Source organism: Jaculus jaculus, chromosome 10 (genome assembly GCF_020740685.1).
Source record: "Jaculus jaculus isolate mJacJac1 chromosome 10, mJacJac1.mat.Y.cur, whole genome shotgun sequence".
NCBI classification, from domain to species: domain Eukaryota; kingdom Metazoa; phylum Chordata; class Mammalia; order Rodentia; family Dipodidae; genus Jaculus; species Jaculus jaculus.
Window position 1 is genome coordinate 35548895 of NC_059111.1, and position 24095 is coordinate 35572989.

The 24095-nt window shown below is 37.7% G+C and overlaps 1 protein-coding gene and 1 non-coding gene across 2 annotated transcripts in view; one reads left to right on the forward strand and one right to left on the reverse strand.

Annotated features, from left to right (window-relative positions):
• Nucleotides 1-24095, reverse strand: part of Mei4 (meiotic double-stranded break formation protein 4) — a 193792-nt gene that overhangs the window by 152677 nt on the left and 17020 nt on the right. Inside the window, exon 2 of the mRNA XM_004660399.2 lies at nucleotides 7031-7276. Within this exon, the coding sequence (XP_004660456.1) occupies nucleotides 7031-7262 (232 nt within the window). The 5' untranslated portion in view covers nucleotides 7263-7276. The remainder of the gene's footprint in view (nucleotides 1-7030; nucleotides 7277-24095) is intronic.
• On the forward strand, nucleotides 20475-20685 carry LOC123464134. The gene has a single exon (XR_006639381.1). It is a non-coding gene; the product is annotated as a small nucleolar RNA U3 (small nucleolar RNA).

Sequence of the window (24095 nt, forward strand, 5' to 3'; positions counted from 1 at the left end):
GAGAGAAAAAGAGACAGAAGCAGAGAGAATGGGTGTACCACGGCCTCTAGCCACTGTAAACAATCTCCAGATGCATGTGCCACCTTGTGCATCTGGTTTAATGGGGTCTGGGGAACAAACCTGGGTCCTTAGGCTTCATAGACATCTCTAGCCCATTCATGGGATTTTTTTAATTAGTGCCTTATCACTATTAATTGCCTTAATTTTATTTTTGTCTACCATATCTTCAAGATCAGATTAATTCAATTGTATATAATGAGTAAAGTGTGTCTAATATATAATTGTGAATTACTTTAAATCACTATAAAGTTTTCATTAAAATCTTTATTAAATTAAGGATATATTATCTAATATATGCACACTATTTGTGCATGCTTTAAACCAAACTGCATTTTTAAAAATTTTTATAAAGAAGATTATACTCTTATACCACCTCACCTCTGCACCAATTCTGCTGGGAGTCTTTGATGAGGTAATTGGTATTTATTCTGGGTACCAAAAGGCCTTAGTCAGTCTCTGTGGATGGGAGGTGGAGGGATAAGGTGACTCAGGCTATTTCCACCCATTCTGAGGCTCTAATAATCTTTCAAACCCATCTTCCTCAATGTTTCCTGAGCCTTGGCAGGTAAGATAGAAGTCTGATTTAGTGCTGCTTTCTCTATAGCATGTGGATCTGTTTTGATGAGATTTGAGTGACCAGTGTTGGTCACCATCTCCCTGCAACTGGCTTTTAGGCTAGCTGTGAGAGCAGTGCTCATGGACACCACTTTCTCTGTAATGACTTCTGGGCAGGGAAGATGAGGCAGAGTTGACCCTTATCATGGTACACAGTCATCCCTCCATTCTTATTGTACTGATGTGTCCTAGTTCTCTCCAAGATTTTCCACCATCTTCCCCTTGCAAGCATGTCCAGGAACTGGTGCCTACCTGTGCCTTGTGAGCCACCAATAGCCATTTTAAGGAGATTTCCATCATTATCAAGTTTGAAGGTTTATATCATAAAAGTTTATATAGGGCTGGAGAGATGGCTTAGTGGTTAAGCACTTGCCTGTGAAGCCTAAGGACCCCGGTTCGAGGCTCGGTTCCCCAGGTCCCACATTAGCCAGATGCACAAGGGGGCACACGCATCTGGAGTTTGTTTGCAGAGGCTGGAAGCCCTGGCATGCCTATTCTCTCTCTCTCCCTTTATCTGTCTTTCTTTCTGTGTCTGTCGCTCTAAAATAAATTAAAAATTTTTTTAAAAAGCTTTAAAATTTTTAAAAAATTTTAAAATTTTAAAAAAACACTGAGGAGTAAATGATTATGATCTCATTTCTCATGCTATTTCCACATCTGTGAAAGTGAACATCCTAGTTTATAAGTGTCTAGTGCCACAACCATTTCTGTAAGACAGTGGTTTGCAATGATTCCTCAGTATGTGTTCAAGCAAATGATAAAAACATGTAGTTGTGACCCAGGCTGCTGGGTTGTCACCCCCCAGTAAATCGTAGGCAGGGCTGCCAAGATACCCAGCTCTTCTGTGATCATCCTGTCACCACCAATCTAGCTAAAATCCTTTTGTTGGGTCCAGACTTCTACATGAGGAGAAGAAAGAACTCTGAAGGCAGTAGAGTACTGCGGGTCTAATATTAAGGGCAGAAGGCTGTAAAAGGGATGAGAGATACAAATGTGAAAAATGTTATTCAGAAGACCAGGAAGTTCCCCCAAGACATCTAACTGGGTTGTTTCCCTGGGACAAAAGGCCTAAGTTCAACCATAGCCAATTACACTACTTTGTACACTGCACCTCACTTCTATCCAGGTACTCAATGAGGAATTTACTAAATAGACATTTAAATCAATACATTAACTTGGTTTGGTTTTATCTTATCTTCATTTTGTTTATCCTGTAGTCTACCATTTGTGAAGACATTGTGTACTTAAGGCTTTAGGACAAAAAGCACACACCCAACACTTTAGACATGTATTTCTCTCCTGTGAATACTAAATCATTGTATAAGTGTGGTGGTTTGATTCAAGTGTTCCCCATAAACTTAGGTGTTGTGAATGCTAGGTTCCCAGCTGATGGAGATTTGGGAATTAATGCCTCCTGGAGGAAGTGTATTGTTGGGGGCGGGCTTATGGGCTTTATAGCCAGTTTCCCCATGCCAGTGTTGGGCACACCCTCCTGTTGCTGTGCTCCATCTTATGTTGGCCAGGCGGTGATGTCCACCCTCTGCTCATGCCATCGTTTTCCCCTGCCATCGTGGAGCTTCCCCTCGAGCCTGTAAGCCAAAATAAATCTCTTTTTCCCAGAAGCTGCTCTTGGTTGGGTGATTTCTAACAGCAATGCGAACCGGACTGCAATAATAAGTACAATAGCAATAAGCAAAATATCCCCTTCCTAGCAAATATTCAAATATTAATTTTCACTGTGTTTAGTGAAGGCCTATGTAATTTTGTCCCTAAGAAATCCTTGCATCTGTCATCCTATCAACACCTACTATATAGGGTAAAAACACCCACTAATACCTTCTCTTCAGTCTCCCTCATACATGTACAAAACCTAGCAAACTTAAAGCCATCTGCAATAGAAGCTCTTCTAGGTTAGAGAACATCATTATCTCTCATTATCTCTCCTAGAAAACAGGAAGATACTTGGGAGAAAAAGGAATATAGTCATTCATGACCACCAGCCCTTCTTTAGCTATGAAGACTAGGAAACCTCAGAATGATGATTCAACCACTGTCTGCTATATTGTAAAGAATTACTAACAAGGGAGTCCTAGAATTGCTTTGGGTACTTGGCATGGCATCAACGATCCAGGCTCTCCTCATCCTCCTGGTTCACCATCCTTAGTCTAATTAGCAAATGGCTACCACTGGCCCTGACCATATCTTTATGTGGCAATGTACCATATAGGAAAAAGGAGGCTGAAGTTAAAATGTTTTCCTGAAACTTTTTTTTTTTTTTCTGAAAAACTATTCCTCTTCATATGCCTCTATCTCTTCATTTTAATAGGCAAACCATCTGTAGTTTGAATATATGTCCTCCAATATACTCAGATGTTTTGTTAATACTTGGATTTCTAGCCATCAGGCTGGAGGTGTCACTGGGGGCAGATCAGATTTCCAGGCCAAAGGTATGCGAAACAGTCTGAGTTCTGCCTTGGTCCCTGCTGATTACTAATTCCCTGGGGATTGGGCTTGCTTCTGGTGATGGCTGCGTGGTTGTGTCTCTCCCCTTGGATCTGGGAAAGGGACCCAGCTTCTTCCACCATTGATGGGACTTCCCCTTGGATCTGTACACTGAAATAAACCCTTCATTCCATAAAATGTGTCTATTTGGAAGTTCATCCCAGCAACAGACACACAGCTAACTACAAAACCACCAGAAGTATAAAAGATTGCTTTCTGCTTCTTATTAGCTAAATGTGGGGCCCTGTCTAAACTTGACTGGCAAATAGGTCTAAGTTTTAGTGGATCAACCCAGTAGGTATGCATATATTCTTACCCAAACAAAACTGGAAATTTTTTTAGAAACAAAAAAAAAGATGTTGCCTATTGAGAATTGTGTCTTTCACAAATTAACAAAAATGTCCCATAAATGTATCATAGATACCTAGGATTCTTCTCTCTCTTTCCCCATTCCCTGGTTTCTTCACTCCTTTGATTTTTTTTTCTCTTTCTTTCTCCCTTTCTTTCTTTCTTTCTTTCTTTCTTTCTTTCTTTCTTTCTTTCTTTCTTTCTTTTTTGCTTCTCTCCTTCCTTCTTTAAACTAGTGAATATTTAAGTAAAATAAAAGCGTGGAATAATTCTAGAATCAAGTGCTAGTAATCTGTACAATCTAGCCTCATAACAAATACAGTAACAATATAGTCCTCATTAAGAAGCTATAAAAAAGGGCTGGAAAAAATGGCTCAGTTGTTGGGGCATTTGCCTGCAAATCCAAAGGATCCAGATTCAATTCCCTAGTAATCATGTAAAGCCAGATGCACAAAATAACCCATGCATCTTAAGTTTGTTTGTGGTGGCTAGAGGCCCTGGAGAGCCCATTTTGTCTGTCTCTGTCTCTGTTTCTCTCTCTGTCTCTCCTACTTATAAATAAATAAATAAAAATATTTTTAAAGAAGCTGTAGAAAAATAAATTATAATAAAGAGATAGCTAAGTTCCAAAAATGCTGTATAAACCATTTTGGCTCTGCCTTATTGAATTCTGGATTGTTCAGTAACTTCATTGGATAGTTGATGCTGTAAAGTAAGTTTCCCAGCCTCTAGATCTGCCCAGAAGCATTCAACCTGACATTTATGGAGATCTGACTCCTTCTGAGCCCTCAAAAACAGTTGAAAACATAAAAGTAAAACTCCAGAAAGAAACATTTGATACTATAAATCCTCCATAATATAGTTTGACTTTCAGGAATAAAGTTCTTGCAGAGTAGAGCATGTCAGTCTCTCAAACTATGTATCTTATACAATTAAATTGTTCCTTTTTTACTTTAATTCCCCCTTTGATTACACTGCATTCTCCTCTTCTATAGTTACTTCATTAATTTCTGAGTCTATCCACTCATCCCTTATTTTTAAAGTTTGAGCTAACAGATGGAAAGATAGATTGCTTCCAAACATCTGTGCTGAACACTACCTGCAACTCTGGCTGTGAAGAAAATTGATTTTAATTATATGATTCTTGAAAATTTCTCTCATAGGCAATATAAGTGAGAGTGTTCAGTATAAATACAAATTATCCCCCAGGTTCTAACTGGTTGGTAGTTACATTCATATAACAAGTCATATGCACCCTATGTCAGTACTATATTGATGGCAAGCAACATTCTTCCAACATAGAATTTAATATATTCATAGTTGAGGGTTATTGTAAATTTGTATACTTTTGCCATTTCATTAACTCTATAACTGCAAAGAAAAAATTAAGAAAATCTCTTTTCTTCACTGGGTATACTCAAACAGTGCATTACCAAGGAGTATTTTTGAGCAGCAAACATGAAACATGGTTCACAATTATGAAACACTACTCTTGTTCATATTATAAGGATATTTTAGAAATATCTAAATTCAAGGTCAGCAGGTTTTTCAGGTAAGTGTCCAAATTGAAGTTCCTGTGGTCTCCATCACCTGTGCATGTATGTGTGCATTGTACTGACACATCATGATGAAAACTCTGCCTCTTACACTGCTCAATCATGGAATACTGGACTTGCAAACCTCCCACTTCCATAGCTCAGTTCTCCCTGTAATTCTGAGACATAGATAATTTCAATTACTACTTAAATCCCCTCCCAAATGCTCAACATAGATCAATGTGTGCAGCTTGCTCATCTCTGAGTTTTCTAATCACACTTTGACCTTTCTTCTAGGTGATTGCTGCATTTTCCAGGGATTAGCCACCACTCATACAAACCTGGGCCCTTCTTTCATCCTATAAGCTGTCTATTTTCACAGTCTATAGTCAAAATATTATAATGCACTTGAGAAAGACTAGAAGCCTTAATGTTAATACTTCTGTCTCCCTTAACTGCTCTCTGAACTCATTTAACAATGTCTTTCCTTTAAGTTCTCATTCTCATAAACAGTTAATCATTTTTCATACAGGCCATCTTAGTCTTCTGCCTGTTACTATAATTGAATACCACAGAATGGTAATTTTTGAAAAATAAAAGTTCACTTTGTTGATAGTTCTAAAGGTCCAAGTTTGAGGGGGGCCATATCTGGTGGGAACACTGCCCAGTATAGAGTTTTGGGCCAGAGCACAGTATCATGGAGCAAGAGAGATTCAGTCCACAGAAAGAGCCAAATTGTCCTTTCTAACAAACCTACTCTCAAGATTACCCATTAAATCATTAATCTAGTCACATCTCAAAGACATCCACTGGCCTAACCTTTTAACACCTCACAACATTAAGGATTAAATTCAAACATGAGTTTTTGTAGAAACATTCAAATCATGATGATGGACCCTGGTAAAAGCTTTTAATAGTGGTCTCCCTGTTTCTAGGAAGGCTAGGATAAAAATGTCGTGATGTTCCATATCTCTAACCACATACTTACTAAGCACTTCATATGTGACCTCATATGTCAGGCTTCAGGCTGGGGAAATCAAAAACCCCTTATCAGAATCTCAGGAGGTAAGGCAGAAATCAAATACATAAATCAACAATTCTCAGGGATTGCTCTTTAGGGAATGATGTGTGGGGTAGGAAATCTAAAGAGAAAAGTCAGGGAGGTCCTCATTTAGAAGGTATCATTTAGAATTTGACCTGCAAGAAGAGAAAAAGCCAGACACAAAAATGTTAAAGAGAAGGTGATAGTGGCATATGGTAAGAAAGAGTCTCCAAGGGCTGGAGTCTATATTATAATGGGTAATGTTGATGAAATGGGGTGGAAGAGATAACTAGATATGACATCACCTACAGTATTATGGGCCATTATGAGAAGTCTGAAACTAACATGAACAGAACTCAAAGCCAAGAAAGAGCTTATGCAAAGATGTACCATATGATCTTTTTGAAGTTGCCAGAATTTCAGAATTTCAGTCCCCTACTTCATAAAATTTTATAGTCTCCTAGCAAGTGAAATAACACTTGTTAGTTGGCATAAATGAGTCCTGTCCTGCCCTTACTGGCCTAGTGTAGTTATTAATACTCACCTTTCATTTAAGCCTTACAAGGTTTCCAGTGGAGCATAATTATAAAGTCAACTTAATGGTCAGTAATTCAATGAAATATCTCTGCAGCTGTTTCTAAGGCCCTTCTGAATCTGTTCCCTCCTCACCTCTCTTGCTTTCTCCCTGGCATATCCCATTTGCTTACAAATGCTGTGTTAACTCTGAAGAGCAATGTCACTAGGGTCCTCAAGGGGCTATATATTCTCTACTTGTACACCTTTGCTCATACTCCTGCTTCTCACTGGATGCTCTGCACCCATTTTACTGACAACTAAACAGACTTTTGAGGACCAGATCTCAAGACTGCCCCAGAAATCAGAAATGAAAAAGTTGTTACATTACCAAAAAGTAATTTCATATACTCACCATTCTTAAATAATCCTGAGCAAATGCTACTCAGAAAAAGTTGTTGACGTAACTGCAGAACTTCAGCTTCTAAGGCTTCAACTTTTGACTTGCACTTTAACTCCTGCTGGGACATCACAGTGGCAAGATGCTCTGTGTATTCTCTGCTGCTTTTGTCTGCTGGTCTTGAGTGAATTATTGCCAAGGCTAGAGCCAGCTTTGAAGTTTTCAAATACCATCTCTGAACATCCATTCTGGATTTTGTCCCTATCGTTTAATAATAAAAAAAAAGATACAAAAATCCCTTTTAACGTTTGTAGCACATTTCATTTGAGTAAAACTGATCTTGCAGAACCTTGCTAATTAAAAGGTTCATAATATAAATTGGTTCCAAATAACAGAAGAAAAATTCTCAAGAGCTGAAAACAACATGAGAAAAGGTCAGAAGAAAAAGGCATGCACATGCATATTGGGCACATCAAGATTCAAAATGGTAGTTTTAGACAACTGGACAACTTTTTCTGGTGGAAAAAAAAAAAAAAAACAAGTACTAATTCATTTAGCAGGTCTTAGCCAGAGACACACATCAGAATCATTGAGAGAGCTTAAACATGGATGCATCTACTCTCATTCACCCCATATCCTGCTTCAGAGTTCTGTGATAGCATCAAGATTTTATATTTTGAAAGCAGTTCACTGGGTAATCAGAACTACTAGATGAAATCAACAATTGAAATGTATGCCTTCCTCTCCTCTTCCAGTGTATTCTGCCAAATCTGAGTCCAGGTTTTCCAGCCTTCCATATGTAAATAGACCTTCATCTGCTTGCTATTCCTGCTTTCATCAGCCCCCTCTAATTGTTATGGAAAACAATCTTCCAAATATTTGAACAATTTAAATTGTGACTCTGCCTGATTCTGCAAATCAAAAATTCCAAGTTGCTGACATGAGTATGCTTTTGGTAATCTAGCATAGTTCAGTTTTGTATCATGAATGGATTTAAAAGAACCATCATGCATTATTATAATACCATTGTCAACACTGAAGCAAAAGGATTTTGTGGCCTCCTCTATATTTCATTGGATTTTTATGGAGGCTTTGCATATAAAATGTACTAAATAAAGCTTTAAAATAAACAGTTAAAAGAAGGCTCCACATGCCTGTAGCTACTACATGCATTACACATATTCAGCCAACTCCAGATTGAAACCATCAAATGAAAACTTGCATCTACACTAAGCATACTCAGACATTTTCCAATATCATCTCCTAAACAGCACCAAGTAAAACAGTCTGCACAGCAGACTATATTACAAGTATTACAAATAATCTAGAGGCAAAATTATAAAGGATAATTTACATAATTTACATGTGAACAATATTCCATTTGATATACAAACACATGAGCATCCACAAGATTTTCTTTTAATTTGAGGGGATACTAGTACCAATTTTCCCATCACCCCAAAATTCCAGACCTTCAAGTTGCCACATCTACCCAAATAACACAATTTCACACTTACACCCCACATTTCACTTTATTTCCATCAGTTCCTATAACCTCTCCTTCCACTAAGGTTAGACTGCATGCTAACAGATTATGTCCCCATCCATATCTTTCCTTAAGAATTTTCCCACCTTATAAAGCCTTGCCTCCCTTATAGCTGCCAAAGCCCTGTGTGAAAACCTACATAGAAAGTATATATGCCGCTGGGTGTGCACCCTACAAAGATTGCATATATACCACTCAGCGTGCACCTTACACAGACAAAGAAAAAAGCCCTGTGTGTGCAGTCTACATGGACAACAAACATACTATTGGTGCACTTATACACCAACTTGATAATGATTCCTACCCAAAGTCATTTATACCTACCTGGTATCCTCAAATTTAGCACATAAAATATATCATGTTATTGGTAGTCTAATGTTATTATAATGATAATTAAAACAAAGTTCTATGTGCAATATACTCATAAGAGCATCATATTTTATATTCCAAACAGACTGACAACTAAATATCAAATTAAATAATGTCATGACTGTCCAAGTGACTATTAGTCACTAAGCTTAGATACTACTTAAAGATGTTTTTATTTATATATAAAATGGGTAAGTAATAGTGACATTCTAAGTGAAATAAATGAGGACATGAAAGCCTGTGTAAAGTAAAAAGATGTCAATTATATACAAAATGTTAAAAGTATAAATTAGAATTTATCTGTAATTACAGAATTACTGATTTTTTCATCATACTCGTTTCTGGTTTTCCTCATTTTCTGCAATAAATATGTATCAAGTTATAATAAAAAATTAAAAATGGGGTTGGAGAGATGGCTCAGTGATTAAGGCACTTGCCTACAAATCCTAAGGACCCAGGTTCAATTTTTCAGTACCCTCATAAAGGCAGATACACAAAGTGGCACATATGTGTGGAGTCTGTTGGCAGTGGCTACAGGCCCTGGCATACTCATTTTCTTTTCTCTCTCTCTTTCTTCTCTCTCTGTCCTCACAAATAAAAAAAAAAAAAACATTTTAAAAACTTAAAAACAGATTTCCAAAATCAAGGTACAGTGCCATTTTTTAACCTATCTCAAATGCTGAATACAGCAAGGGCTGCATGCTATTGAAACAGTCATGCTAATTAGAACTGTAGCCCTGCTTACTTCAGTTCTGGCAGCTACCATTCCACTCACTGGCTCATTTTCCATTTTACATGTCAGGTCTGAGGGCTTAGGACTTTGACAGATAATTGCCCTTTATGCGAAGTACAGACACATGGATGACACTTCCTCAGGAATAACCCTGACTGTATGTTTAGCAGTATGACACAACCTACCCCCAAACCATAACCTATGTAAAATGTTTCAGTTCAAAAATGAATCTCCAGCTTAATTATGAATAGTGGGAATCTAGGATAAAAGGGTAAGCTAAAAAAGTTTGGTAGCACAAAAGGGGAAAGTTTGCTAGATTATAACAAAACAGCACACTCCCTGACATCTTGCAGAGGTAATTAATTGATTTAAGTAATCTGATTAAATATTTTGATTTTCAGTCATGGTATGAGATTTGTTCAATTTTAAAACAATGCTGAAAAATAGTCATCAGAAAAATAGGTTGAATTATAGAGTCTTTTTGGTTTATAACTAACTTAGGATCAGCCATTTGAACAGTAATGGAATTATATCACAAATAGCAGAAACAATTGCTAACAGAGATAGTTGGCACAGATTTATAAGTAGAAATTAAATAATGAACACAAACAGAGCTATATCCTACAATCAACAGAACCAGGCTTTTGAAATTGCTTCCTGTTTGTGTGTGTGTATGTTTGTGTTTATAAATATTTATAAATATTTATTTTAAATTTTATGGTAGCATTCCTATCTTCAACATGACATTTGCATTAAAATTTCCCCTACAATTTCATGGAAGAAAGCATACACTTCTGTGGCATAGATAATATATACCTGGCCTTTGTCCCCATTTTCTAGCACAAAGCTCCTAAATCCCTTAGAATATCCTGAGTGGTGCAAGATTCTTTTGTTCTAATGATCTAACTCTTGGCAGGCATCAGAATAGAAGCAGGGTACTAGAATTACCAAACCATAATTAGAATGCTGGAACTTTCATTCCACCAATTTACTCCTCAACATCAGAGGAGAAATGTGGGACAGAAGATAATAATGAGCCAAGCCTACCTAATAAAACCTAAATCAAATAAACAACAAACTTGAAAGAATGAAAATCTGAGGATTTCCAGGCTGGTAGACATACCAAGACACTAGTTGAATAGTGCATGCATAAATGGTGTGCAATCTCTGTGCACTCCAGCCACAGGTGCTCCCAACATCCCTTCCATGAGGCTGATCTTGAGCTGTATATTTTATGGACAGCTGTAATAACTTCCGTTCTTACCTGATTTCTGTGAGATTTTCCAGAAATTAGCAATCCTGACAGATTGCACAATCCTGATATAGTAGTGGAATTTGGCCAAGTATAGGTCATCTAAGGACACTGTGCATGCAATAGGCATCTGCACTGAGGATCGGTTTGTGATGGTAAACCTAGGCAGAGGTGGAATCGAATGCTATTCCCAGCATTAAGGGTCAGAATAGAACTGAATTTTTAGACATTCAATTGTCTGGAGAATTATAGAATTTGTTGCTGCTATTGGAAAGGACCATAAACATATGCTGTGTTTAATTAGGGAAGACCAGTATTAATTTTCAGAAAGTATTTGTAATTTGAATTTATACTAAAATAATTATAGTAAATAATTAAAATGAACATTTAATTTTTCCCAAGGAAGCATTTAATGCCTTTGAATTCTTAGTGGCTTGAATATAAAATTTTAATAGTCTCTTTCATAGAGTACTAGTTTTCTTTTTACTTGGAAGCAGTCTTTGCCATACAAAGGTCCTAACCAAGGCTGTGAAGGATTCTAGTCAAGTTCTTTATGATCTCTGGATTCTCCACCAGGCGATACATGCTACTCTATCAACACTATTCCCATAATTTGTATGAGCCCTATTTCACCTGTTTCCACCTGAACTTTAGGAACAACTATCAAATCTTCTGAACTATTAAAACTGTTTTCAAGTATGATCCCAGAATCGAAAGATACTTGCTAAACTCATTGGTGAAATTTCCATGATAAGAGCCACAGGGGATTCTTATTTCATGCCAGTGAGGATTTAAACTAGATAATCACTCATAAAACTATTGTTCTAATATGTTTAAATATCTACAAAAGTGATTCATCTTTGCCTTTGCAATATATGTTCTACTATTACTACTGCTGCTACACATAAACACACAAAGGACTGTATCCAAAAGAACTGAATCAGTGTGTTATACACAGACATCTCTGTTTTCATATCATTCTCTGTGCACAAGATATGGAATCAACCTATGTACCCATTGATAAAAAAGTTATATATGTGTATATATAAAATCACATAAATATTTGTGTGTCATATATAGGACCATTCATATATATATATATATATATATATATATATATATATATATATATACACACACACATATATATATATATATGCATACACACACACACACACACACACATATGTTTAAACACTAGAAATCCTTAAAAAGAAAGACATCCTACCCTTTGAACTTTATTCTAAGTTATAAACCAGGAAAGAAAGACAAATGTAGATATAATTTTGGATACAAAGGAAGAAAGAAATAAAAAGAAAAAGAAGGAAGGAAAGAAAGGAGGGAGGGAAGAAAAAGAGGAGAGATGGAGGGATGAAGAAAGGAGTGAAGGAAAGAAGGAAGGAAGGTAGGAAAATTCAAAATATTGGGGGCAGGAGAGATGGCTCAGTTGATAAAGTATTTGCTGTACATGCATGAGTACCTGAGTTTAGATGCCATGTAAAGCCAGATGCAATGGCACTAGCATATGTAATCCCAATGCACGTAGGCATGAAGTCATGTGGACACAGGAGAATTACCCAGACTCTTGTGGGCCAGTGAGCTTACCAAATGCAACAGTGAACAATTATGCACTGCATCAAACATGGTGGAAGACAAGAACATATATATTAAGTTGTCCTCCGTCCTTCTGACCTCCACATGCATTCCATCACATATGTACATGTACACACACACACAATAAAAACACCAAGCACATAGAGGTAGAAAGTAGAATGGTCATTGCCAGGGGAAATGAGGAGATATTAAAGAATGCTTCTCTCAGGATGAGCAAATTCTGGTGAATGAGGTTACATAAGGATGATTAACATTCATAGTAGTATATACTTAAAATATGCTAAGATAGTAGAACTTAAATGTTCTAATCAAAAAGTAACTTATCTGGTAACTGATGAGACAGCTCAGTTGGTAAAGTGCTTGCCTCACAAGCATGAGGGCCTGAGTTCAATCTTTAATACTCATACAATTCCTTAGGACCCATAAATTACCAGGTAGACCTCTAATACCAGGAGTGGACAGGCAGAGACAAGAGAATCATTGTGGCTTGCCAGCCACTAGTCTAGTCTAATTGCTAAACTCCAAGTGAAGAGACAGGCCCTATCTCTGAGGAGGTATATGGTGTTCCTGAGCATGACACTTGAGGTTATCCTTTGGCCTCCACATGTATGCATATGCATGCAGACACCCTCACACATGTGCCCACACATACAAGTATGTATGCATGCATGCACACTACATATACATAAGAAAGTCATTATGTGAGAAGTGTTTATTAACTAGATTGATATAATTAATTTATAATGTATACAAATGCTGAAACATCCCACTGCATGTAGTAAATATGTATGTGTGTGTGTGTGTGTTTGTGTGTGTGTGTGTGTGTGTGTGTGTGTGTACAGAGACAGAGAGAGAGAGAGAGAGAGAGAGAGAGAGAGGTGGTTTGATTCAGGTGTCCCCCATAAACTTAGATGTTCCAAATGCCATGTTCCCAGCTAATGGAGATTTCAGTTTTCCCTTGCCAGTGTTTGGCACACTCTCCTGTTGCTATCGTCCACCTTATTTTAGCCAGGGGGTGATGTCCACCCTCTGCTCATGCCATCATGTCATCGTTTTCCCTGCTATTGTGGAGCATCCTCTTGAGCCTGTAAGCCAAAATAAACCTCTTTTTCCCCATAAGCTGCTCTTGTTTGGGTGATTTCTACCAGCAATGCAAACCTGACTGCAACAAAAGTGGTACCAAGGAGTGAGATTGCTGCTAGACACCTGACTGTATGGCTTTGGCCTTTGGGACCTGATTTTCAAGAGGAATATGGAATGTCTTGAAACTTTGGCCTAAGAGATGCCTTGCAGTGCTGTAAGTACAGCTTGATGGTCTATTCTGGTCAGAGTTGAAAGACCTGAATGCACTAAGAACTATGGACTGTGAGGTTTGGCTTATGAGGGTGAGAAAGAGCCTTGCTTAGACTATGCTAGCAGTTTGTGTGAGAAGCTTGCTCTTATGCCCATGTCCTGAGAAGTTTTGCAGGGTTACTTTGCATAGAAATGAACTGGTGTGAGCAGAGGGATATGGCACAGAAAGAAATCTTTAGGCCGAAACAGCAGCCTGTTCAGCTGTAATCGAGAGATTGGGCTAGCTGAACTGCACTGGGGCAACAGGAAGAATGTAGACTCTTTTGGAGGGGCCTGAGTACTCAAGAAGTGTCCTATTCTTCAAAGTCTGCTTTATTCTCCCCTGGATTAACAAACTGGTTCCCAACCTGGTATTATGGAGTATAAGAAATGCAGGAAAGAGAAGGTCATTGAGTTTGCAACACGGTCTTGTGTTTTGGGAATGGCCATGGGCAGTGTAAAGCAGGTTAATTGGATACCTGCATGGAGACCCCATGGAGCCATAAGGATTAGCCATGGGTTGCAGTGAAGACCCAGTGGAGATTCTAGGACCCACGAGATGGCTGCCAAGGAGAGCTACCTGCCGGCCCTAATAAAGTTTTCCAGGACTTTGAGTAGCCTAGCTGGAAGAGCTGAATTGGAACTCCAGAGACTTGTTGCTGGCTAGTAATTATCAGACTTGGAGATTTGTCACTGACTATAGAGTTGTTGGACATGAAGCTACAGAGTTTTGTGTTTGCCCTGATGGTTTCAAATCTTGTATTGGCTGAATATTTCTTTGCTATGCTCAATGTCATCTTTTGCAATGTGAATGTTTATCCTGTGCCATTATGGTGTTGAGGGGGATGTTTGGTATTATGGTTCAGTTAAAAGATGTTGGACTATGGGGATGTATGAACAACATTAGAATTGATAAAATATGGGGACTTTGAAAGTTGGACTAAATGCATTGCATTTTACATCATGGATGGTTAATAGTTTATGTGGACCAGGGGTGGAATGTGGAGGTTTGATTCAGGTGCCCCCATAAACTTAGGTGTTCCTAATGCTAGATTCCCAGCTGATGGAGATTTGAGAAGTAACACCTTCTGGAGGCAGTGTATTTGGCGGGGGGTGGGGGCAGGCTTATGGGTGTTAAAGCCAATTTCCCCTTACTGGTATTTGGCACACTCTCCTGTTGGTATTGCCCACCTTATGTTAGCCAGGGAGTGATGTTCACCCTGTGCTGATGCCATCATTTTCCCTGCCATCATGGAGTGTCCCCTTGAGCCTCTCTATTCATATGTGACTACAGCCGACAGTGGCACACGCTTCTTAAACTGAATGTGTTGTTTAATGTTCCTTCCACAAACCAAAAGTTACCAGAGACTTTTGATGCATAGAAAAAAAAAAAAAAAAACTTCCCAGTATGCTATGCTACAAAGTATAATCTACCATATCCTCAATGCCATAAACTGGCTTATATCAAAGGCATTCAGCTAAATTCTTGCATGAGTGAGGGAGTGAATGAATGAATGAATACATCAGCTTGGGTTCTGAAATCTCAGTGCTGCTTGATAACACAACCCTGGCTACATCAGTAAAAACTTTGCCAACTGCATACAAGGAAGGAAAGCATTAGTGAGAAAAATGGTTCAGAGAGAAATTTAGTTAGCTAGCCCAAAGGCCATATTGGCCTTGGCCTTTTTTTTTTTCTTCTTCTTCTTAGTGAACCAATCTTTTGGTTGACTACTTGGAGTCTGCTCCAAACTTAAGCATTTATAAAGTATTCTATTAAACTTCAAACAAACTAATCACTGATTTTAAAAATAAATGCTTGAGGGCTAGGGTCCCAGCTCAGCGGCAGGGTACTCATTTGTCATGTCCAAGGTCCTGGATTTGATTCACAGATAGTGTAGGTAGAGAGGGAGAAAGAACGCAACAGGTAACAACATAATACCTAATTTATACAGTATACTGTAATGTGAGTCCTACAATAAATACTTGCCTTGACAATAAAGCAAGGAAACAAAGGGCATTGGCTGAGTATTCCTTAAGTCACTGAAATAAATATGATAAGAACAAGTACAAGTATGTAAGGAAATGCCTGTGAATGAGAATGGGTACTATGCATTGATCAAATATCACTGTGGGGGCAACAGAGTTCTGGTTATGCCAGAACAGTAAATTGTTACAAGACTTCTGAGATGACTAGTTCACTCAAGTTTGAACAGAGTCTAACATGTAATTTCTGGGTTAGATTCAGCTGACAAATTCCCTAATTACTGCTGTAGTTTCAGCACATATTGTACTATGAAGTGCTCAGCAGATTAACATCATGTGAAGTTTTACATAAAAGAGTCAGGGGCTATTCGAGGTTTCAAATCTCTCTGCTTTAATTATTAAGGGGACTTTAAAAGCCTTTCTAGCAAACAGAGTCTGTTCATGATGGTAAGGCTGGTAAGGATAAGAAAATATATTGGCTTTCCTTTTTTTTTTTTTTTCCTTTTCTAGTTTTGTTCCCTTCCCATGAAAACAAGTCACCTCTCAGTTTTTTTTTTTCTTATTAAAGTCGTTTACTAATTATAGTTTTTAAGCTTCTATAGTCTCCTGCCACTGCTTGTTGTCTTAGTTTTGTATGTCTCCACCGCAATCCTGTGGTTCCTCATCGCTTGTCTTGGCAAAGGAAGAATCTTCTCAAAATTCAGACAGAATTGGTCCCTAGGTTTTTTATTTCAATTGGAAGTGACATAATGTAAGCAAGAACTTAGATGTGAGGTAACAGGGAAACTACAGCTGTATTTTGTAGCTGTGTCTGCTGTCAGGCCTTAGATAAGCCTGAAGGAAGCAAGGATTGCAGCTATGGCCTGGTAGCTGTCTCTATGAGGAGAGAAAGCTCCCTTTTCGTGAAGCACCCTTGAAGCTACAGTTCAGTACTTCCTGCTTTGTTTAGATTTGCTAAATAAACTTATATGCTTTAACAATCTGTGCTTCTCAAAGCAGAACTCTCCTTTCAGGATCCCAAGAAACAAGGAGTAATTTTTTATTGATAAGAGAAAGAAGAAAGGCTGGAGGGATGGCTTAATGGTCAAGGCATTTGCCAGCAAAGCTAAAGGACCCAGGTTAGGTTCCCCAGGACCTACGTTAGCTGGATGCACAAGGGGGTGCACACGTCTGGAGTTCATTTGCAGAGGCTGGAGGCCCTGGTGCGCCCATTCTCTCTCTCTCTCCCCCTCTTTCCTTGTCAAATAAATAAATAAAAAGTAACAATAAAATACTAAAAAAAAAAAGAGAAACAAGGCCTACCATCTTTGATGTAACAAATTATTCAAGGTCAAAAGAATAAGGAATCCTCCAGCTAACAACCATTGTCTCTTCAAGTAAAACAAACTGTACAAATTCTACATTTTACCTACCCATCCAATCATTCCTGCTTTCCTAAACCTTAGATCAGACCAACCAATATTAATAAATAACAAACAGAATCATAACAGTCAATAAGTGTCCACACCGTGTACTAGAATGAGAACTAAGAGTGGGTTCTCAGGTAAGATAATGGCACAGTAGCATCCAATAGAAACTTTCTTTCACTAATGATTTTGTATTAATAATAAACATTGCTGGAATATTTTATATGCTATGACAAAGAGATCATATGTTGGTAACAGCATAAACCTATTGCATCTAATAAGAAAATGGAATCAGAACTAGCCTTAGCCACATGGGTAGTTCAATTAAATTCCATGGTGAACAGTTAAAACCATTTAAGACCATACAAGTTTTCCAAATTTTTCCATGCTGTAAAAGAAACTCAAATCTCTATCATGGTTTCTGTGTCTAAATCTATTAACTCTTTCAATTGCCATAAGAACTATGCAAGAATTAGCTTTGATCTTTTCACAAATCCTACTTAAGTAAGAAAAATGGGAGCAAATCATTAAATTATACATATATTTGACAATTTATCGCAATAGAAACCTTTAACTAGATACTTGAGTTATGCAATTTGCTGGTGAGACTGTTCAGTGGTTAAAGGCACTTGCTTACAAAACCTGCATCTCATTTCCTTAGAAGTACGTGCTCAACCATGTTCATTGCTGCTCAATTTATAATAGCTGGGAAATGGAACCAGCCTAGATGTCCCTCAACCAATGAGTCGATAATGAAGATGTGGCACATTTATATAATGGAGTTCTACTCAGCAGTAAATAAAAATGAAGTTATTAAATTTGCAGAAAAATGGATGGATGTGGAAAGGATTATACTAAGTGAGGTAACCCAGGGCCAGAAAGCCAAGCACCCCATGTTCTCCCTCATATGTGGATCCTAGCTACAGATGATTGGGCTTCTGCATGAGAAGGAAAATACTTAGTAACAGAGGCCAGTAAGTTAAAAAGGAGATATAAAGAGAAGAGAAAGGAAGGGAGGAGGGTACTTACTACGTTGGTATTATATATATGTAAGTAGAATGATTGAGATGGGGAGGTAATATGATGGAAAATGGAATTTCAAAGAGGAAAGTGTGTGGGGGGGGAGGGTTTTACCATGGGATATTTTTTATAATAATGGAAAATGTTAATAAAAATTGTGAAAAGATTAAAAGAAGAAGGAAGACACACACACACACAAAAAAAGAAATGTTTATAGGTATAAAAGCTTACTCTAAAAAAAAAAAGCAAGAATGAGGGCTGAGGAGATGGTTCCTTAATTAAAGGCACTTGCTTACAAAGCCTGCTAGCCCAGGTTCAATTCCCCAATACCCATGTAAAGCCAGATGCACTAAGTGACACATGTGTCTAACATGAGTTAGTTTTCAGTGGCTACAGGCTCTGGTGTGCTCATTCTTTCTCCACAACCCTCCTTCCCTTTATCACTGATAAACTAATAAAAAGTTTTTTAAAAGCTGGGCATGGTGGCTCACTCATTTAAGCCCAGCACTAGGCAGGTAGAGGTAGGAAGATCACTGTGAGTTTGAGGCCAGTCTGAGACTACAAAGTGAATTCCTGGTCAGTCTGGGATAGAGCAAGACCCTACTTTGAAAAGCCAGTAATATTCATCATCATCATCATCATCATCATCATCATCATCATCATTTTTTTATATTTTTTTGTAAAGATGCATTTTAATGTCACAGAAAAACAAGACCTAAAATCAAAAGTAGCACATTGCAAGAAATAATAATGATCGGGTCAAATTTTATGAAATGGAAAGTAAATAAATAATACTCAGACACAAACAAAAAAGATGTTTTTTAGAAAAGATATACAGGATTGACAGAAACCTGGCCAAGTGAACCAAAAGAAAAAAATCTAAAATCAATAAAAATTACAAATTAACCAATGGATATTAAAGCAGATTTTTAGGAAAAATAGAAACAACAGAAATACTTTGCCAAATTCTATTCTAAAAAATGGAAAATATAGAAAACTAGATAGCCATCCAAACAAATATGATGTACCAAAATTAAATCAAGAAGATATAAACAACCTGCAAAGATCCTTAATAAAGTTTAAATAGTAATAGATTGTCTCCCCACAAAGAAAAGCCTAAATTAAATGTATTCAGTACCAAATTACAGCAGAACATTAAGGAAAAGGTAACACATGCTGGTTCCACAAAACAGAAAAGGAAGGCACGCTTCTAAACTCACTCGGGTAAGCAATATATATCAAAGACACGACAAAAACAATAAAAATATACATATTTAGGCATACGAAGTAGAGACTTGTTGAAGACTATTCACAATTTCATTGTGATAAAAAGTGCACTTGACTTGAATGTTTTTATTGTGTCTTATAAAATCTATATTTAAAGTAAGGATGTGAATTATTCTTTATTTTTATATGTGTTAATATATTAATATATGTGTTTGTGTACTAAATATTTGTGTTAGATTTAATTATTTTAGGATTAGTAATAGTTTTATAAAAGGTGTCCAAAGATCGGATTAAAGTAACAAATGAACATGGTTGGTAGAGTCAAGTCTAACCTGAATCTGAGAAAAAGAAGCATGTAAATATAGAAAGTATAGAGCAAGGCTCTGCCTTCTGTAGTACGTATGAGCTTTCTGTTCCAACTAGAACCTCTCTCCACTTTCCTCCATCTACACACATGTTGAAGATACATTAATCCTTTCCACTCTCCTCCTTATTCATAAATGTGAAGATACATTAGTCAGCTAATACCAGATTTTACATTTCAGAACAGATGTGATAAACAGGCTTCAGATGCGAAATATGACATCAAAATTATACATAAATCTGAACCTTTTTAATATTTTTATTTATTCATTTAAAAGCAGAGAGATATAGAGAGAATAGAGACAGAGAGAATGGGCACACCAGGCCCTCCAGCTGCTGTAAACCAACTCCAGTTGCATGCACCATTTAATACATCTGGTTTTACGTGGATACTGGGGAATTGAACTCAGGTCATTAGGCTAAGGAAGCATCTTAACCACTAAGCCATCTCTCCATCCCCCTGAATTATTTTTTAAAGTGCCTCCAACCATAAAATTCTTACTACAACCTTAACACTAAAAGCCATAATATGTTGTGATAAAAAGCTAAAATTTGGCTAGGGAGATGGCTCAGTCAGGTAAGTGCTTCCTATACTAGCATAAAGACATAATTTTAAGACTGTACTTTCAGGGATCATTTCTATAGTTCATTACTAGAAAAGTTTCTCTGTGCAGAGTACCAGATACCATGAAGAGGTGGCATAAAATTCTCTCCCAAGCATAAAGCTGGCTCTGGGTGTTGCTTTGCTGCAACTGCCATTTGCATTGATGATCATTCCTGTTCTCCTTTAGGGAAGCTGGAAGGAGAGGACACAGTCTGAGTGGGGGGAAAAAATGAGTTCTGACCCAGGTAACATGTAAAAGCCAGGCACAGACGCAAGCAACTATAATCTCAGAACTGGGAGATGGAGACAGGTAGAGCCCTAGGATTTGCTGGCTAAGGAAGAAAGCTGAATCGTGAGCTTTGAATTCAATGAGAAACCCTTTAGAAGTAAATAAGGTGAAGCGTGACTGAGGAAGACATGCACATATCATCTGGATACAGACATACAGGCCACACAAGCACATACATACACATAAACCTACACACAAAAACAAAAGGCTAAAATCATTTAAGCCATAAGCTGAAGTCCACCTTTTCTAGAAAGCTTTCCCTCACCATTTCAACCCAGGGGTTTTTCCCTGCTGTCAGTTGTCCTGGAACACTCATTGCTGATTCTGACCAGTCACCACCAGCTATTATTTCTTCAGTAAGGGTTATGTTCCTTAGGGATAATGCCACCTTTTCATTCTTTATTCTTCCACCAACATGTGTACTGTGTGTGTGTGTGTGTGTGTGTGTGTGTGTGTGTGTGTGTGTGTGTGTATGACAGAGAAAAAGAGACAGAAGCCGGGGGGAGGGGGGGACTAGGGAGGTAGATAAATTCTCAGGTAACTAAGTAGTAGAAGGACTAAGCCACTGAATTCCAAAATGATGTCTTGCAGGCTGCATCCAGCTCATCTCTTTGCCAGCTAAAAACCTTAGATCCACCTCTACATCTCACTTCATGCATTAAATGAAAAACATGCTGGTAACAATCATACCAGATTGTCTTAAAAGCTTAAATAAATTTGTGATGAAAAAGTACTTATGCTACCACTATCTATAGGGCACACAGAAGAACTCAGTATAATTACTACTAGTAGTACTACTAAAAGAATTATGTTATCATGCTAATTCTTATTTAGATGGAAGAAGTGAGTCTTAGAATTTTCTTGAATTACATAATTCCTTAGATTTTGCTCTTTTCTCCTTTACTTAGCTTTTACATTGACTAGTCTCCCCTTGACACCAATCAATGAGCTTGATTCTAAATTAAATATCATTGTTTAATTAAAAAACAATTAGTCATATCTGTACCCAAATGTTCATATCCCAAGCAATGGAGTTTGTTTACTTAACAAAATATTTATTCATAATTAGAATTTCTAAAGTTTACTCTGAACTATATCCTTGGTGAAATAATTTTAATTCTACTATACTTCAAAAGGATCAAACATATTCTCATACATCTATGATACATACAGATAATCCTAAAATGTATTACCTTTTCCTATATAAAACAGAAACTAAATAAACAATCCATTTATTGGCCTTTTTTTTTTTGCCTTGTCAAATATATTTGCAAGGCTTTGTTATTTAACAGTGATAGATACATAGCATACTGTTGAAAGTCCCTTTGTGATTAAGATACATTTTCAAGTATCTAAAAATCAGTTTAACTAAGTAGCCTTGGGAGTCTTCCAGCATCTTAACCCAAAAGGGGTCCACCTACTTACATTCAGAACAGTTTGACACAACACTAACTGCTAATGTGTCATTTGATCTGAGTAGGCATGCAAACATTCAACAACAACAAAAAAAGCATGTGTCAATAATTTATAGGTCTAGCTTCAACTATCTTGAGTACGGAAAGTGTATCTACCTTAGATCCCAAGACATTTTTGTGCTGTGAGGCAATTCTTCCCTGTTCAGCCTACCAATACACACATCACCTGTTAATCTAATGTTTTGCTATGTCCAGTTGTTTTCTTCCATTAAACCTCAAGCCAGCTTCCTAGCTATTTATGCTACTAAGCCACACAACAGAATCTGTCAAGAAGTTATGCACTTCCTACAACCACACAAATCATACGCTACACTTCCTTTAGGTAGATGAATGTGGTTTTCCTGAGAACTCTAAACATGCTTTCTAGATACTGCCCATCCTAAGAGACAAGTCAAGATCCTACCACACCCTAAATCCTGTCTTACTGATCTCCTTCTTGTTGTCCCTAAACATATTATCATTTCTGCCTCCCCTTCTTGTTCATTCACCTTTATCTACCAAGTGAAAAACATCTACCTATTAACATGGAAACGCACAACTATCCAAGTCTGTGGTCACTTTCAGGAAAAGACAGCTGTGAAATGCACTGTCAGTCAGAAACAAAGAAGATGAAGGGCAACAAAGAAAACATAAATAAATGATTTGCTATTGTTGTACCTCCAAAAATATGTACATATTTACTGAATGAACTATGGTCTGGATGAAAGATGAAAACAATGATAAACATCATATTTTTATCACAACCAATATTGGGGAAAATAGCATAAAATGTAAGGATGGTGATAGTTCATTGCTTTGTTCAGCAAGTGCCTGCTGGTCACATACTGCAACCTGGGAGCATCGTCAGCAAACTATACACATTTCAGATTATGATATATATTAGCCACCAAAACCAAACAGAGGCAAAAAATGAAGTGAAAAGGTAAAGGATTTTCACCAGTTTTAAATACAGTACTGAAAAAGAGCCTCCACTGGCAAGTGTTGTTGTCAGTTCCATGTTGCTGGGGTGAACAGCCAACCAGACACAGTATGTGGGAAGAAAACATTTATTTCAGGCTTATAGATCCAGAGGAAGTTCCATCAATGGTGGAAGAGGATAGCACCCTTTCTTGTAGATAAGACAGCTACCTTTCATAAATCCAAGCTGAGAGAAACTACCAAACATCTAGCACCACAAGCCATTATGAACCCACCAGAGCTCAAATTGCCCTCTCACCACCTTTGAATTGGAATAAGATGCACCCCAAACACACCTTAGGGCTGGACCTCAGGATCCACCCCCAGTGATACCTCCTCCAACTGGGCAGCTGGAGACCTAAGTTACAAAGTAATTTTAGTAAAACTCTTGCATATATGTGGCCATACATTTATACCATCACATTCAAACTACCACAGCAGATGATATCCTAGCAAAGATGCACAAGGAAATTTTGCTGAGAGGGAAAAACATGGAAAACAGCCCTAACAAAGAAAGCTGACAGTCAGGCTGGGATCCATACAGCACTTTCTCAAGCACTTCATCTGCCCCTGTCTGCATGGTATATTTTTAGATAGCTGCTGTGCCTGTGACAGGTGAAGTCTGAAGCTTGGCCATGTTGCTGCTGGTCCATGCCACAGACTAAGCAGCAGTGCTAAGATTTGAACACAGGAGCTCTGGCTCACTCTGAAGGCTTTCTGCTGCATCCCCTCCTCAGTGCTGTGTACTGTGGCATGTCAGAAACAACTGACTAAACTAGGCTTCCGAAAGGGCAATGACAATGGTGAGGAGTCAGAAATCCACAGATACAGCTGCCAAAAAGACCTACATGAGCACAGCTCTGCAAAACAGCCAGGTAAAAGACGGTAGCTGGCTATGCACTATTTTTCC